The sequence below is a fragment of the Cebus imitator genome, unplaced genomic scaffold (genome assembly GCF_001604975.1).
Source record: "Cebus imitator isolate Cc_AM_T3 unplaced genomic scaffold, Cebus_imitator-1.0 Scaffold170, whole genome shotgun sequence".
NCBI lineage: Eukaryota > Metazoa > Chordata > Mammalia > Primates > Cebidae > Cebus > Cebus imitator.
In genome coordinates this window covers 4,084,264-4,100,939 of record NW_016107485.1, presented here as the reverse complement: position 1 = coordinate 4,100,939, position 16,676 = coordinate 4,084,264, and the positions used below count along the sequence as shown (strand labels likewise).

The following is a 16,676-nucleotide window of genomic DNA, read 5'->3' as shown; positions in this document are numbered from 1 at the left end:
TGAAGCCCAAGTATGATCGTATGACTATCCCCCGAAATGAGTCCCTACCCTTACAAGATAAAGGTGCTTCTTCTGGTGTACCCATATCCCTCCCCAGTTTATCCTCCTCAGTTTCAGCCACAGTGGATTTCTGCCTTTGCCAGATCCCCCATCGTTTGTCTTGTTGTTGTTGTTGTTGTTGTTTTGTTTTTGAGACGAAGTTTTGCCCTTGTTGCCCAGGCTGGAGTGCAATGCTGCAATCTCAGCTCACCACAACCTCCACCTCCTGGAATTAAGCTATTCTCCTGTCTCAACCTCCCAAGTAGGGGATGACAGGCATGTGCCACCACGCCCAGCTAATTTTGTGTTTTTAGTAGAGACAGAGTTTCTCCATGTTGGTCAGGCTGGTCTCGAATTCCCGACCTCAGGTGATCCGCCCGCCGCGGCTCCCAAAGTGCTGGGATTACAGGTGTGAGCCACCATACCCAGCTTCCCCCGTCATTTTGACCATGCTATCCCCTTAGCCTGAAATGCCCTTTCTGTCTTCTCTGCCTGCTCAATCCCTCTGCCCTCTGAAACCCAGCTGGAAGGTCACTTCTCCTATGATGTCTTCTCTGACTCCCCCAGCAGAATTGACCGCCCCCTTCCTTGGGCTTCTGGCTCCACTCAGTTTGTCCTGGGCCTGATGAGCAAGGATATCTTGGCGAAGGTGATAACTGGCCAAAAAGCAGTTGGGGCACCTAATGGCGAGGACTTCAGAAGCACCTTCTGTGTTTTTGGAACTGTTGCCAGCATCCCAAGGTGAAACGGTAGAAGCATATGGCATGAGCGTGCGGAAATGGGTCTGGGAAAGGAAAGAGGAGCCACATACTTGGAGCAGATTCTGTTCCTGTGCTAAAGGCTTGGAAGATGTTACTTTATTTAATCCTCATAACATCCCTGGGAGGTAGGGGTTTTAAAAACAAAGACGCTGGTGTATAAGATTTACAAATTCAATGAAGGTAACATTTCACAGCAGTGGGGGAAAGAAAAGATTATTCAACAAACACATTTGATATGGGATTGGCCATGTATATGGAAACAAAGTTGGATTCTTTGCACTGCATGAAAATGTCAAATGGAATAAAGATCACTGGAGTGAAATATATATATATATATATATATATATATACACACACACACACACGTGTGTGTGTGTGTGTGTGTGTATGTGTAGTTTGTTTTTGTTTTGGGGGTTTTTTGAGACAGAGTCTCACTTGGTTGCCCAGGCTGGAGTGCAGTGGCACGATCTTGGCTCACTGCAACCCCCACCTCCCGGGTTTGAGCAATTCTCATGCCTCAGCTTCTCTAGTAGCTGGGACCACAGGCATGTGAAGCGCACCACCACGCCCTGCTAATTTTTACATTTTTAGTAGAGACAGGAGTTTCACCACGTTGGCCAGGCTGGTCTCGAGCTCCTGACCTCAAGTGATCCGCCAGCCTCAGCCTCCCGAAGTGCTGGGATTATAGGCATGAGCCACCACACCCTGCCTGGAGTGAATATTTATATGAATTTGGGGTAGGGAAGAACTTTCTCAGCATAACATCGAAGGCAGATGCCATAAAGGAAAATGCCAAGAGATTTGATAACGGAAAAATGTAAGTTTTTTTTTTTTTTTCTTTGAGACAAAGTCTCACTCTTTCACCCAAGCTGGAGTACACTGGTGCCATCTCAGCTCATTGCGGCCTCTGTCTCCTGGGTTCAAGTGATTCTCATGCCTCAGCCTCCCAAATAGCTGGGATTACAGGTATGTGCCACCAAACCTGGCTAATTTTTGTATTTTTAGAAGAGGCAGGGTTTCACCAAGTTGGCCAGGCTGGTCTCAAACTCCCAACCTCAGGTGATCTGCCCACCTCGGCCTCCCAGAGTGCTGGGATTACAAGGGTGAGCCACCATGTCCAACCTGTAAATGTTTCTTATGTCAAAAAATAGGCGGGGCATGGTGGCTCACACCTGTAATCCCAGCACTTTGGGAGGCCAAGGCAGACGGATCATGAGGTCAAGGAGACCAGCCTGACCAACATAGTGAAACTCGGTCCCTACTAAAAATACAAAAATTAGCCAGGTGTGGTAACGTGCGCCTGTAATCTCAGTTTCTCAGGAGGCTGAGGCCAGAGAATCGCTTGAACCCAGGAAGCAGAGGTTGCAAGGAGCCGAGATGTGCCACTGCACTCCAGCCTGGGCGACAGAGCAAGACTCTGTCTCAAAATAAATAAATAATTAGTAAAAATAAACATTTCAATACAGGAAAAATATTTCCGACATGTTAGCAGACAGAAATATAGGGCTTTCATGGAAACGGACAATTTACATAGGAAGAAAAATAAATGGGTTAATATATGTATCCAAAAATGTTCGATTTCCCTAGCAATCAGAGAAATGCAGATTAAATTCTCCCAGAGACAACCTCAGCTCCCAGAGTGTTGGCGTTCTATGCATGAGCCACCAGGTCTAGCCTATATCACATGTATTATGTATATAAGGATATTGACTAAATTTTTAACAATAGTTACATCTACGTAGTAGGCTTATGAATGATTTAATATTTTTTCTCTGCTCTTTTCATTTTCTGCATTAAACATATTATTTTTATAAGACATTAAACCAGCCTGGGCAACATGGCAAAACCCCATCTCTACAAAAAATACAAAAATCAGCCAGGCATGGTGACACACGCTCTGTAGTCCCAGCTACTTGGGAGGCTGACATGGAGGGATCGCTTGAGCCTAAGAGTTTGAGACTGCAGTGAACCGAGATCATGCCACTGCACTCCAGCCTGGGTGACAGAGAAAGACCCTGTCTCAAAACAAAAACAAACAAGAAAACAAAAAAATAACCACATTAAAAGTGGATCTGACGTTCTGGGTCATGTGGGCTTTTCACAGTGCACCAGGGACCTTTGCCCATGCCAAGCGGCCTGCCTACCTGGGCACCCATGATAGGACCTGCAAGATTGCTCTGGCTGTTTCAATGGTTATCAAGGCCAGTCGTTGTGGCATTTTTGTTCCTCTGGCAAAAGCAAGACCCAGTGTGACACATACAAATGTCCTGGGGAAAACAGGATCCATTTTCCAGCTTGGTTTCCAGGCCTGCTGTCCCCAGAAGAGAAGGCCTGTCCACAGCAGACTTTCTTTTATCCATCCCCCACCCTATAGGAGCTCAGGGCCCTGCAAACAGAAGGTGGTGACTTCATGCTTATTCTCCCAAATACCATGCTGAACCCCGTGTCCTCTTGCTCCCTGGAAAACCAGACCCTGGGAATTGTGGAGGGAGAGCCTGCCATGGTGCATTGTTTGGGGAGTTAAGTATGGGAAGCAGGATGAAGGGAAAGCAGAAGCCCCAAGCCATAGTCCCAGCTTCTCTCTAAGTCACCAGGGACCTTGGGATGACTTGTGCCCCCATTTACCAAGATGTCCACCAATGCGTCTGACTCTTGAACTAATTTGATGCTGCAGACATTTGCTGAGCAGCTTCTCTAGAGCCTGTGAGGAAGCCCAGAGCCGAAATGCCCTAGTTCCTACCCTTGGGGAGTTGGCCACACATCATACCTCTGATTTTAAATAATGAAAGGTGACCAAGGAGTGGGAATCCAGAAAAATTTCTGAGACAGGATTTTATTAGAGCCTTGAAGACTGAGAATTTCACTGGGTAGTCAAGTATGAGAAAGGCTTCCGGGCAGAGAAAACAACTTGTCCAAAGGTAGAGGCAGGAAACGGTGTGGCTGTTTGGGAAGCCACAAGTAGTTACTCAGAGGCTGAGCTGTGAAGGGTCTTGGATGGTGCCAGGAAAGGCCTGGAGTCAGAAGACTTGGGTTCGAATCCTCACATCTATGTAATGGGTGACTCACTGAATTGGGGTTTCTTGTTTTATTAAAAAAAAAATCAGTATTACACCTGCCCCCCAAGGGGGAAGTTAGAAATACATAAGTGTGGCTGGGCATGGTGGCTCACGTCTGTAATCCCAGCACTTTGGGAGGCCGAGGTGGGAAGATCACCTGAGGTCAGGAGTTCAAGATCAGCCTGGCCAAGATGGTAAAACCCTGTCTCTACTAAAAATACAAAAATTATTAACCTGCCAGCATAAACCTATACAAAAAAGTATATATATACAAAAATTAGCCAGGCATGGTGGTGAGCGCCTGTAATCCCAGCTACTCGGGAGGCTGAGGCAGGAGAATCGCTTGAACCCAGGAGGCAGAGGTTGCAGTGAGCCAAGATCACACCACTGCACTCTGGCCTGGGCAACAGAGCGAGACTCTGTCTCAAAAGAAAAAAAAAAGAAATACATAAGTGTGGCTGAGCGTGGTGGCTCACGTCTGTAATCCCAGCACTTTTGGAGGCCAATGTGGGCGGATCCTTTGAGGTCAGGAGTTAAAGACCAGCTTGGCCAACATGATGAGATGCTGTCTCTACTAAAAACACAAAAATGAGCTGGACGTGGTGGTGTGGACCTGTAATCCCAGCTACTCAAGAGGCTGAGGCAGGAGAATCACTTGAACCCTGGAGACAGAGTTTGCAGAGAGCCAAGATCATGCCACTGCACTCCAGCCTGGGCGACAGAGTATGGATAAAAAAACATCTAGCAAGTGCCAGATATACATTAGGTGCTCATGTGTACTCATTACCTTGAAAAAAAATCAAGTTCTGATCTGAATGTAACAAACACCAGCGCCCTCCACAGCCCGGGTCTTCCCACGGCATCTCAAGTAATCCTTGCAGCAGTTCTGCTAAGCAGCTTGTCATTCCCATTTTACAGAGGAATATGATGAGGCTCAGGGAGGGGAGGTGGCATGTCCAAGGTCACATGGGTAACAGGGCCTAGAGCTGGGATTAGAGTGAAAGTGGTTGGGCTCCCAGTCCTGACTCTGCAGATTCGGCCTCAACAGACAAACCAGCAGACCCTCCTCAGCCCCAGCCCCTTTACAGCAGAGGCTGCTTATAGCCTCCCGGAATCCATTTTCCTATCCTTTAGCAACAAAACCCGTTTATAGTTGGGCACACTGAAGCTCAGCCTAAAACCGACCCATTTCCAGAGCTCCCTTGCAGCTAGATGTGGATGCAGGGCTTGCTTATAGCCAGTGAAATGTAAGTACACGTGTCATATGGAACCTCTGAAGGTCTTAAAAGGGAAGGGAGAGCCAGGTGTGGTGGCTCACGCCTGTAATCCCAGCACTTTGGGAGGCTGAGGCGGGCGGATCACCTGAGCTCAGGAGTTCGAGACCAGCCTGACCAACATGGTAAAACCCCATCTCTACTAAAAATACAAAAATTAACCAGGCGTGGTGGCAGGTGCTCATAATCTCAGCTACATGGGAGGCTGAATAAGGAGAATCACTTGAACCTGGGTGGTAGAAGTTGCAGTATGCCAAGACCTGCCACTGCACTCCAGCCTGGGCGACAAAGTGAGGCTCCATATCAAAAAAAAGAAAAAAAGAAAGCAGGCAGAAGCAGGGGAAGAGAGGTGACGTCTTCCTACCTTTTATCTTTCCTGCTGGCTGAGCTTGGACAGAATGGGTGGAGCCCAAGCAGTCATCTGGGGCTACAGGAAACTATGATGGCAGGGCAGTGAGACAGTGAACTGCAGACTGCCTTGCCCGCCATCAATTTGAGTCATCACTCCTTCCCTACTACGCCTTCCCTTCGGTATTTACACAGGTTCAAGTTTCTCCCAACCTGAAAGAAAACACCCTTCCTCAATCCTAAGTGCTTGGTCTCTATCTCCTTCTCTTTGCAGACCACCATGTGGGAAGGACTGCCTTTTCTAGGTCTCCCTGCCCATTTCTCAGCCATTCCTCACATTTTTTTTTTTTTTTTTTTGAGACAGTCTCCCTCTGTTGCCCAGGCTTGACAGAGTGCAGTGGCATGATCTTGGCTCACTGCAACCTCCACCTCCTGGGTTCAAGCAATTCTCCTGCCTCAGCCTCCTGAGGAGCTGGGATTACAGGTGCACACCACCACACTCAGCTCATTTTTGTATTTTTAGTAGATACAGGGTTTTGCCATGTTGGCTATGTGTGTCTTGAACTCCTGACCTCAGGTGATCTGCCCACCTGGGCCTCCCAAAGTGCTGGGATTATAGTACTTGAGTCACTGTGCCTGGCCTCTTCAGTTATCTTCAGGATCTCTCAAAAGCATCTCACTTGACTGGGCGTGGTGGTTTACGCCCGTAATCCCAGCACTTTGGGAGGCTGAGATGATCAGATCACAGGGTCAGGAGTTCGAGACTAGCTTGGCCAACATGGTGAAACCCCATCTCTACTAAAAATGCAAAAATTAGGCAGGCGTGGTGGTGTGCACCTGTAATCCCAGCTACTTGGGAGGCTGAGGCAGAAGAATTGCTTGAACTGGGGAGGCGGAGGTTGCAGTGAGCCAAGATCGCACCACTGCACTCCAGCCTGGAGACAGAGCGAGACTCCATCTCAAAAAAAAAAAAAAAAAAAAAGTATCTCACTTTGCCCAGGCCCTCCCTAGCCACTCTGCATGAGAATTCTGTGCTGCCTTGTGCTCCTGTTGCCTCGCAGGCCACTCCTTCTTGGTTGTCTTTGCAGGCTCAGCCTCTGCTCTGAGCTCCAGTCTATCTAATGGACAACTTGACCATTCTTCTTGCATGTCTCAAAAACACCTCAGACTCAACATGTCCAAACTGAACTCAGGGTCATTCCCATCTCCCTACCTGCAAACCTAGCTGTTCTTGCCAGAAATTTGGGAGAATCTTGGATACATCTCTTCCCATCACCACCCACAACCAAACCATGATCAAGCCCTGACGATTTCATTTCCTAAATAAAATCCACCCGCTATTCTCAGTCACATTTGCTTAGAACTGTTATAACAGTTCCTTAATTGGTCTTCCTGTCTGCACTCCAATCCCCCTAAAAATCTGTGTTGAACACAGTAGTCAAAGTCTTTCCATGAAAGTCATCAAACAGCTCTCTACCAGTGGGACCCTGTCAATGGCTTGCTTAGAAGGCAACAACTTCCCTCTGTTGTCCAGATGAATAAACTCCTTGGTCAGATCCGGTCCCTACAGCCCTTTCATCTCTCTCCTTCTCCATCTCTGTGCAAGCCACAGTGGGTTCCTGTGACAGGTGTGCATTTTTTTTTTTTTTTTTTTTTTTTTTTTTGTGTGTTTTTTTTTTTTTTTTTTTTTTTTTGACAGAGTCTCTCTGTGTTACCCAGGCTGGAGTGCAGTGCAGTGATCTCGGCTCACAGGAGAATCGCTTGAAAACCTGGGAGGCGGAGGTCTCCTCCCAGGTTTCGCCTCCCAGGTTTTCAAGTGATTCTCCTGCCTCAGCCTCCTGAGTAGCTACTATTACAGGCTTGGCTACCACGCCCAGCTAATTTTTTTTTTATAGTTTTAGCAGATGGCCGGGCGCAGCAGCTCACGCCTGTAATCCTAGCACTTTGGGAGGCCAAGGCGGGTGGATCACCTGAGGTCAAGGGTTCAAGACCAGCCTGGGCATCATGGTGAAACCCCATCTTAAAATATATATATATAATATATAATATATATTATATATATATATATTATATTATATATACAGTTTTAGTAGAGACAGGGTTTCACCATGTTGGCCAGGCTGATCCCGAACTCCTGACCTCAGGTGATCCACCCGCCTTGGCCTCCCAAAGTGCTAGGATCACAGGTGTGAGCCACAGCGCCTGGCCGACAAGCATGCTTTTTGAACCCACAGGCACCCTTTCTTTGCACTAAGTGTCCCCTCCACCTTGCCTGCTCTTCCCTGTTGCCAACTAACACCTCACTTCCATGCCACCATCCATAAACTTCACTTGGAATGTCTTATATATGTAAATATTGTCCTCTCCAATTAAAATGTTAACATTTAAGGCTGGGTGGGGTGGCTCACACTTGTAATCCCAGCATTTTGGTAGGCAGAGGCAGGAGAATCATTTTAGGGCAGCAGTTTGAAACCAGCCTGGCCAACATAGTGGGACCCTGTCTGTACAAAAAAAAGATTAGCTGGCATGGTGGCGGGCACCTGTAATCCCAGCTACTCGGGAGGCTGAGGCAGGAGAATTGCTTGAACCCGGGAGGCAGAGGTTGCAGTGAGCCGAGATCGCGCCACAGCACTCCAACCTGGGAGACAGCAAGACTCCGTCTCATAAATAAAATAAAATAAATGTTAGCTTTTTGAAGGTTTGTCTTGCTCGCTGCAGTACCCACTATACAGCCAGGCAGGGTCACCCAGTGAACATTTGCTGAGTAAATGAATTGTTCCTCCCCTGCCCCACATGTGTTCACAAAGAACCCTCAGGAGTTCAAGATAAGCTTGGCCAACATGGCGAAACCTCGTCTGTATTAAAAATACAAAAATCAGTAGGGCGTCGTGGCTCATGCCTGTAATCCCAGCTACTCGGGAGGCTGGGGCAGGAGAATCCTTTGAGGCCGGGAGGCAGAAGTTGCAGGCAGCTGTGATCGCGCCACCGCACTCCAGCCTGGGTGACAGAGTGAGACCCCGTCTTAAAAAAATAAAAAATAAAGATGGGCGAGGAGCAATCGGCCCGGGAAAAAACAAAAAACAAAACAAAACAAAAGTCCAAATGCGCGCCTGCGCACACGCTCCACTACGGCTCCATCCCTTGGCCGTGGGGTGGCGCTGGGCGCATGCTCCCCGGCAGCGCGGCCATCCTCGCCTCCTTCGGGCCGCTCTAGCCGCCCCACTCGCTGCTCTGCGGGGAGGCGGGCGCGCCCGCCGGGGTTCCTCCAAGATGGCGGCGCAGAGGAGGAGCCTGCTGCAGAGTGTGAGGAACCGGCCCGCTCTCCGGGCTTGGGGTTGGGAGCCTGGCGGGGGGACTGTCGGGTGCAGGAACGGCTCCTTCTCCGCTTTTGGACCGCCGCCTTCTCGGTGGTGGGATGTGTCCGCCACCCTCTCCTCTCCTCGGGCTGGCCCCCTCTTTCCCGAGGCCGGGGCGCGTGCGCGCGGCGGGCCCGGCCCCCAGAGTCCGGCCCCCCCGGGTCAAGGGCGCCAGGGCTGTGGGCTGCTGCTGCCGGTCGTGGAGGGCGGGAGCTTCCTAGAGCCAGAAGGGAACGGCGCGCGGCGGCAGAGCCACCCGAGTCTCGAGCCCACTGTGGCACCGAGCAGTCGTGCAGTGATAACAGCAGCAGCATCCTCTGTGTACCGCTGACTGCATCCCCGGCGATGTGCTAATTGCTTTACATTTGTCAGTTTAATTTTCGTAGCAGCCCCATGAGCTAGGTGCTGCCGTGCTATTCCTATTTGACAAACTGAGACACACAGGTGGTCGTTAGCCTAAGGCCACACAACCGGTAAGCATCAGAGGCAGGGTTAAAATCAGGCAGTGTGATTCCAGAAATCCCCTTACCCCTGGGCGGCGGTCACTGGGTTCTGGTCCTGGCTCTGACTGTGTCTCCCTCAGCCTGTTTCCTTCTCCTAAGGTGAGAGCGCTGAGTGGAAGGATCGTCTTCAGACTCGTCCCTATCCCCAGTCTGGACTCTCATGGGTTTGGCGCTGTCTTCCAGGCCCTGCGTCCTCTGACACGCATGTGCACATAGGTGGACACACATGTTGGCACCGTGGCTTACTCTGACCTACCAGGGTAGGGTGCCAGCCTCCTGGGTCCTCGCTGTTCATGGCACTCTGTTGGAATTGCCTGTGGACTTGTCTGCCTCCTGTACTAAAAAGTAAACTCTTTGAAGACAGGGACCTGTGATCTCCTGTTTACCGCTGTGTCCCTTGCACCTACCACCACATGCTGAGCACTTAATAAATATTTGTGAAAGAATGAGTAAACGTTTGTAGCCAAGCCAGTGCTAGGCCTTGGCTTCACAGAGGTGAGCAGACATTGGCTCAGGGATAACCTGGAAGCAGGGCCTTGAAATTACTCTTCCAGGAGCACAGTTCCCAAGTCTCCCCAGTGGGGATTGCTTTCTTCCCCTCCACACCCTTGCTGCCCTTTTCTTTTATTACTGCCAAGCAGGTCTGTCTTGTTACTGAGTTGGCATTGACTTTAGAGGGCTGGCCCTCTGGTTTGTAAGCTCCCAGAAGGCAAGAACCCTGTATAAATGTCCCCACTGTAGTTACCATTTGGGAAACGCTGGCTGGATTGTGACATTGAGAGGAAAGTGGATGGAAAGTGGTAGGTAAATGGTACAGGCTGAGTTGGCTTACTGAGAGAGAGCAGCCACCTGGGTCATGTAGAGCAGGTGGCTGCCAGATTCCCTCCCTCCTAGATGTGATGGAACCAAAGGGAAATGTGTTAGAGAGAAAGCCAGCTCTACCAGTCCCAGAGTGTGTTTCTCCAGGTGGTGGTGGCCTCTTTTAAAGAAAGAATAGTTAGCTCTAAACACATTGTATCTTGGTGCAAGGCAAAGAGATGGCAGTGATGTCCTCCAAAGGCCCCTCCACCGTCATGACGATCAGGACATCCCTTCTCACGGGGTGTACGGATCTCCAGGTGGGGTGTGGGGCTTGCTGATGTCACCTCCACTGTCTCAAGTCTCGGGAGAGCAACTCAGCTCAGACACCTGCATTCAGAGACGGCTGTGAGAGCTGCTGGTCTGCGGCTACTGGGCAAAGATGAATGAGGCGTGGTGCCCACCCTCGCTGTGTTAGCAGACCAGCTTGGGAGAAGGAGCATATGCCACTGGTACAATACCTGAGGCACAGTTGTGTCATTGTAGACCTGTGTCAAGAGCCCTGGGGCAAGCAGCAGAGAATTTTAGAGGCTTTAAAGGATGATAGGAGTTTGCCAAGCAGAGGAGAGGAGGCCCATTCCAGGAGGGTGTGTGTGTGTGTGCGCGCGTGTGTGCGCGTGCTTTCTTGACGTGTGTTTTTCTTTTTGTTTTTCTTCCTAGAAATTGGGTTTTGCCATGTTGCCCAGCTGGTCTCGAATCCTGGGTTCAAGCAATTGTCCTGCCTTGGCTTCCCAAAGTGCTGGGATTATAGGCGTAAGCCACCACACCCAGCCAAGGACAGGTGTTTAAATATGTGTGCATGTATTCATTAAGCTTTTCACAAGTTAAATACAATTAGTAGTACAAGTGTATGTGTTGAGGGGCTGCAGAGTGGCCTGATTCTGGGTCAGTGGAGGCTCGCAGAATGGCTTTTGGAATGGTGTGCTGGGCCACTTGGTAGAGTGCTTGGTGAAACATCACTACAGGCAGTGTGGCACCTTGAAAGGCCTTTTGAAGCAAAAGGCTTTTTGTGGGGGCTGTGGGGGAGACCGGATCTCACTCTGTCACCCAGACTAGAGTGAAATGGTGTGATCTCAGCTCACTGTAACCTCTGCTTCCTGGATTCAAGTGATTCTTGTGCCTCAGCATCCCAAGTAGCTGGGATTACAGGTGTGCATCACCATGCCCAGCTAATTTTTGTAGTTTTAGTCGAGACAGGATTTCACCACATTGCCTAGGCTGGTCTTGAACTCCTGGCCTCAAGCAGTCTGTCTGCCTCAGCCTCCCAAAGTGCTAGGATTACAGGTGTGAGCCACTGTGCACAGCTGCAAAGAGCTTCTAAAGAAAGCTTGATGTGTTCAAAAGGACTCAGACCTTTCAGCCTGATAAAACGTTATTAGTCTCATACTGGCTTTGGGCAAATCACTTTACATCCCTGAGCCTTAGTTTCTCCAAACCAAAAGGACTCCTGGGAGTATTGTTGGTATTAAAGGAACTGACACATTCCCCTCCTAGCCTGGCTTGGTTGCACGCTAACCATAAATTATTACCTTCAGTGCTGCCATGAGTGAATATCTGCTGTTCATTCCCTTAAATGTCCCTGAGCACTCACTATATGGTAGGCGCCTTGTAGGTGCAGGAGACACTGCCTTTGTGGAGCTGATGATCTAGGAAGGGGGGACAGACACTGAGCAGTGAACAGATACAGATTATCTGTGATTTCATAATATCTAAACTACAACATCAGGTGGTGCTGTGAGGAACAGTCTGGATTCACACACAGCACTGGTGGGGGGTCATTTTGGACAGGGTGGTAGGGGAAGACTTCTTCTCTATATTTGATGAGATGAAAAGGGGGAAATGGGAGCAGCGTTCCTGCACAAGGAAGCAGGAGGTGCAAAGGCTGCTGTTTCGGGAGCCTCAGGGGTGCTGGTGCAGCTGGGTCGAGTGCCTTGGGGGAGCATGGGAGTAGCTGAGGCCTGAGGAAGCTGGGGGCCACGCCGAGCTTCACAGGTCCTGATGTGGCCTCTAGATTCCACTTTTCATGTGATGTGAAGCTTTCATGGGGAGCAGATGGAGTAGGGGCCTGATGTGATGTGATGTATGACTGGAGAAAAATCCCTCTTTTGCGTTTGAGTGCCGAGAGTGGAAGCCTGGGACCTCCTAAGAGACTCCTAGAGTCATCCAGGTGCGAGACGGTGGCTTGGCCATGGCATGGCAGAGGAATGGTGGCAAGTGTCAGATTCCAGTTGTGTTTTGGAGGAGGAGGAGCTGCCGTGATTTGCTGATGGATTGAATGTGGGGTGTGTGACAAAGGAGGAAGAGTCAAAAAGGACTCTAGGCTGGGCGTGGTGGCTCACGCCTGTAATCCAAGCACTTTGGAGGCCAAGGCAGGCGGATCACCTGAGGTCGGGAGTTCAAGACCGGCCTGACCAACATGGTGAAACCCTGTCTTAAAAAGAAAAAAAAAAAAAAAGGACTCTAAGGTTTTGGTTTAAACAACAGTCATGCCATTTACTGGGTGAGGGAGCCCTGGAAGAGGGGCACCCTGGGGCAGGGGAGATCAAGAGTTTGATTTTGCCTGTACGGTTACTTAATTATAAAAAAGGAAATCAGGCCAGGCATGGTGGCTCATGTGTAGAATTCCAGCACTTTGGGAGGTTGAGGCGGGAAGATCACTTGAGGCCAGGAGTTCCAGACCAGCTTGGGCAACATAATGAGATCTCATCTCTAAAAAAAAAAAAAAAAAAAATAGCAGGGCATGGTGGCATGTACCTGTAGTACTTGGGAGACTGAATGGGGTGATTGCCTGAGCCCAGAAGCTCAATCCCCTCACTGCACTCCAGGCTAGGTGGCACAGCAAGACCCCATTTCAAAAAAAAAGTAAGTAAGCTTAAAATCAATTTTTTAAACTTAAACATGTCCTGAGCAATTATATCTGAAATCACAGGTGCTAGCTGTGTAATTTATCTCAAGTATATTAAAATAAATACATAACCACTAAAATAAAAAGATCTATTAGGGCACCACCTGTCCCCATTGTGCACACCCAGCGGTTGCCCTAGCAGACAGGAAGTGGCCACAATTATTATTAGCCCCTTTAAGAATGAATGAGGAGCTCTTTAGGATGATGACATGGAGAACCTTCCATGAAAACCATAGTGGAAGAAGTGGGGGCCAGGAGTGGAGCTGGTCTCTGAGAAGTGGGTCATCCAGAAGGTTAGAGGTGGTGAGGGCTTTGGGGCCTCAAAAGCTTTTTGGAAAGAAAGGTCTGCCGCTCCCCTGTCCTGAGCCCTCTTCCTGGGGATGTGAGTCCCCCTTTCTGAGCTTTCTTTTTGCCCCTAAGGAATTTGGGTGTTTTCACCACAAAAACACTTGGCCTTTTCATACCATAATTTGATATTCAAGCTGTGGCCTGAGCTTGGAACCATTCTCTGTCCATTTCTGCTGCCCAGGAGCTCGAGACGAGTCTGTGTATGGACTTTATGAACTATCATGTGACATGGACGCGTTTGTACATGAGGAGCAAATGCTTGCATCACACACAGGGTATCTGTAAAGGCCTTGATGGGTTAAATACTGTTGGATCACTATAGAAGCTTTTCATACCAAAGCATGAATTTTGGAAACTCCTTTGCAAAATCAAGTCGAAATTAGGTCTTTTGAAACAGGCTTCTTACTGTATTTTTGTGAAACTTCTTGTGAGCGGTTCATTTCTCAGACAAGGAAGAGTTAAGTCCTGTGTTCAGTGTTGTGTGTGCTGCAGTCGCTCCACGATGAGGCTGTGCTGCGTGAGAGACGCCCCCTTCTCAGCTTCTCGCAGGCTCCTTTTCCCTGCGCTCCAGCGCCACTCGCGGCTGGTGCTGGCAGGCCTGGCATTTGGGGGCGTGGGAGAAAGTATGCATCATTGTGTGCAGGCGTGGAGGGGTGGGTGGTTTGTGTGAACAGAAAGTACATGACCTTTCTGAAAATTGTTCAGAAATGTGGAGGAAGGAAGCGAGAGACTTGGCAGTCCTGTAGGCTTTAATGGAATCAGCAATGGACGCTCGGTATGGCTAATCCTTGGAGATAGAAAGAGACGGGAGAACACGATCCAAGCCCACTCAGCCATGGCAGCGTGAGTCCACTGGGGAACACAGAGAGGACCAGATACTCTCACTCCCACACTGTGAGAGCCTCCTGAGGTTCTCCGGCCACTTTAGTGAATCAGTGTCTAGCGAGTGCCCGAATTACATGAGAAACTGCCCATGTGTCATTGGATCTAAGACACCAATATTTTAAGGACACATCACTGTTTTGTGTATCACTCAGAAAGAGAACTCATTGCTAATTTACTTGTAACATACCAATTCCAGAGATGTTAACATGTGGAAAATGTTGGTCTTCAAATTGGTGGAATGAGGTAATCTAACTAACAATACCAGGCTACAGCACGAGGGTGGCCACAGGGCCACTTGGTGAATGGTCAGAGAGTGGGGCGCCCGGCAGGCACAGTGAAGCCACTGGGATGGGTTTCTCAGGGGAGGGCCCCATGGTTTTGGGCAGTATTTTCCCAGTGTCTCAGACACGGTGAGGTGGTTTGGTGCCGCGAACAAACCTAATCTTACAAACTAAGAAGGCTATGTGCTTTTCCATTTTCTCTCAGACTTTCTAATGATACCAAGAAAAAAAAAACCCTTGGTTTGATCCTAGTATGTCCTTAACATCTTTCTGATACTTGCTGATCCAACTCCAGTCCCACTTTTAAACAGAGAACAGGGCTCCAGCAATGTAGCCAGCATTAGGTTCAGCTAAAAGTGAATAACTTTGTATTGTTTTTTATTATCGTCCAGGATGTGGCAAGTAATACTGGTTTTCCACCTGTAATACTGGAAAAGTTTAAATTCAAAATGAAATCAACTGGGTGTGTGGTATACCTGTAGTCTCAGCTACTTGAGAGGCGGAAACAGGAGGATAGCTGATGTCTAGGATTTCAAGGCTGCAGTGAGCCATGATTGTGCCACTATACTCCAGCCTGAGTGACAGAGCAAGACCATGTCTCTTTTTTTTAAAAAAAGGCAAAAACCATTAGAGTGAATGATAATTTCTTGAAGATGGTGAGTGGATGATTGAGGTTTGGGAATCATGGGCCTCTGGTACTAGTTGGATTTGAGCAGGACCTTAAAGGTAGAGAGGACTTAAAAAGACAGAATAGGGCAGGCTTTGCCTTACCATGGGTACTTTTACATATTTTCTTTGGATAATTTTTTTCTTACTCTTTCTTTATTTTATTTTATATTTTTTGTTATATTTTATATTTTATAGCACTCCACTGCTATATCGCCAGGCTGGAGTGCAGTGGTGTGATCTTGGCTTACTGCAACCTTCACCTCTGAGGTTCAAGTGATTCTCCTGCCTTAGCCTCCTAAGTAGGTGAAACTACAGGCGCCCATCACCACGCTTAGCTAATTTTTTGTATTTTTAATAGCAATGGGGTTTCACCACATTGGCCAGGATGGTCTTGATCTCTTGACCCCATGATCCGCCCGCCTTGGCCTCCCGAAGTGCTGAGATTATAGGCATGAGCCACCCCGTCCGGCTCTCTTTCTTTATTTTAATAGAAGGCCATGACGGATTGACTAGGAACTTAATGTTTAAAGAGCACCAAAGTGAAATAAATAGAACTTTATTTGTTTTTGAGACAGAGTCTCACTCTGTTGCCCAGGCTGGAGTGCAATGGCATGATCTTGGCTCACTGCAACCTCCACCTCCCAGGTTCAAGAGATTCTTCTGTCTTAGCCTCCTGAGTAACTGGGACTACAGGCACCCACCACCATGCCTGGCTAATTTTTGTATTTTTAGTAGATGTGGGATTTCACCATGTTGGCCAGGCTGGTCTCGAACTCCTGACCTCCAGTGATTCACCTGCCTTGGCCTCTCAAAGTGCTGGGATTACGGGTGTGAGCCACCAGGCACAGCCAATAAATAGAACTTTGAACAAGGTAAAATAACAGGTGCATATATAGAAATAGTTGGTGTTTTTTGTTTTTTGTTTTTTTGAGACAGAGTTTTGCTGTTGTTACCCAGACTGGAGTGCAGTGGCACGATCTCAGCTCACCGCAGCCTCCGCCTTCTGGGTTCAAGCAATTCTGCCTCAGCCTCCCGAGTAGCTGGGACTATAGGTGCGCGCCACTGTGCGCAACTAATTTTTGTATTTTTAGCCGAGACGGGGTTTCACCATGTTGACCAGGATTCTGGTCTCAATCTCTTGACCTCGTGATCCACCCGCCTCCGCCTCCCAAAGTGCTGGGATTACAGGCATGAGCCACCGCGCCCAGCCTAGTTGGTTTGTTTTAAAGTGTGTGCTTGTCTCTGTGACTTTACCTCTGGGGTCAACAGTTTCTTCGTTTGAGGCCCCAAAAATACGTTTATTTGGCTTTTCAAGTAAGTCAGATGTTTGGTGGAGGTGTTCCTTCCCTTCTATGTTTAGTGTGGACACCTCCTGCCAGTGGTGGGTTAGCTT

At 48.7% G+C, this 16,676-nt stretch overlaps 1 protein-coding gene across 1 annotated transcript in view; it reads left to right on the top strand.

Annotated features, from left to right (window-relative positions):
* The first annotated feature begins 8,673 nt into the window (after nucleotides 1-8,673).
* TAB1 (TGF-beta activated kinase 1 (MAP3K7) binding protein 1) overlaps nucleotides 8,674-16,676 on the top strand; it is a 32,041-nt gene continuing 24,038 nt past the window's right edge. The window contains exon 1 of the mRNA XM_017544578.2: nucleotides 8,674-8,781. Coding sequence (XP_017400067.1) covers nucleotides 8,749-8,781 — 33 coding nt within the window. The 5' untranslated portion in view covers nucleotides 8,674-8,748. The remainder of the gene's footprint in view (nucleotides 8,782-16,676) is intronic.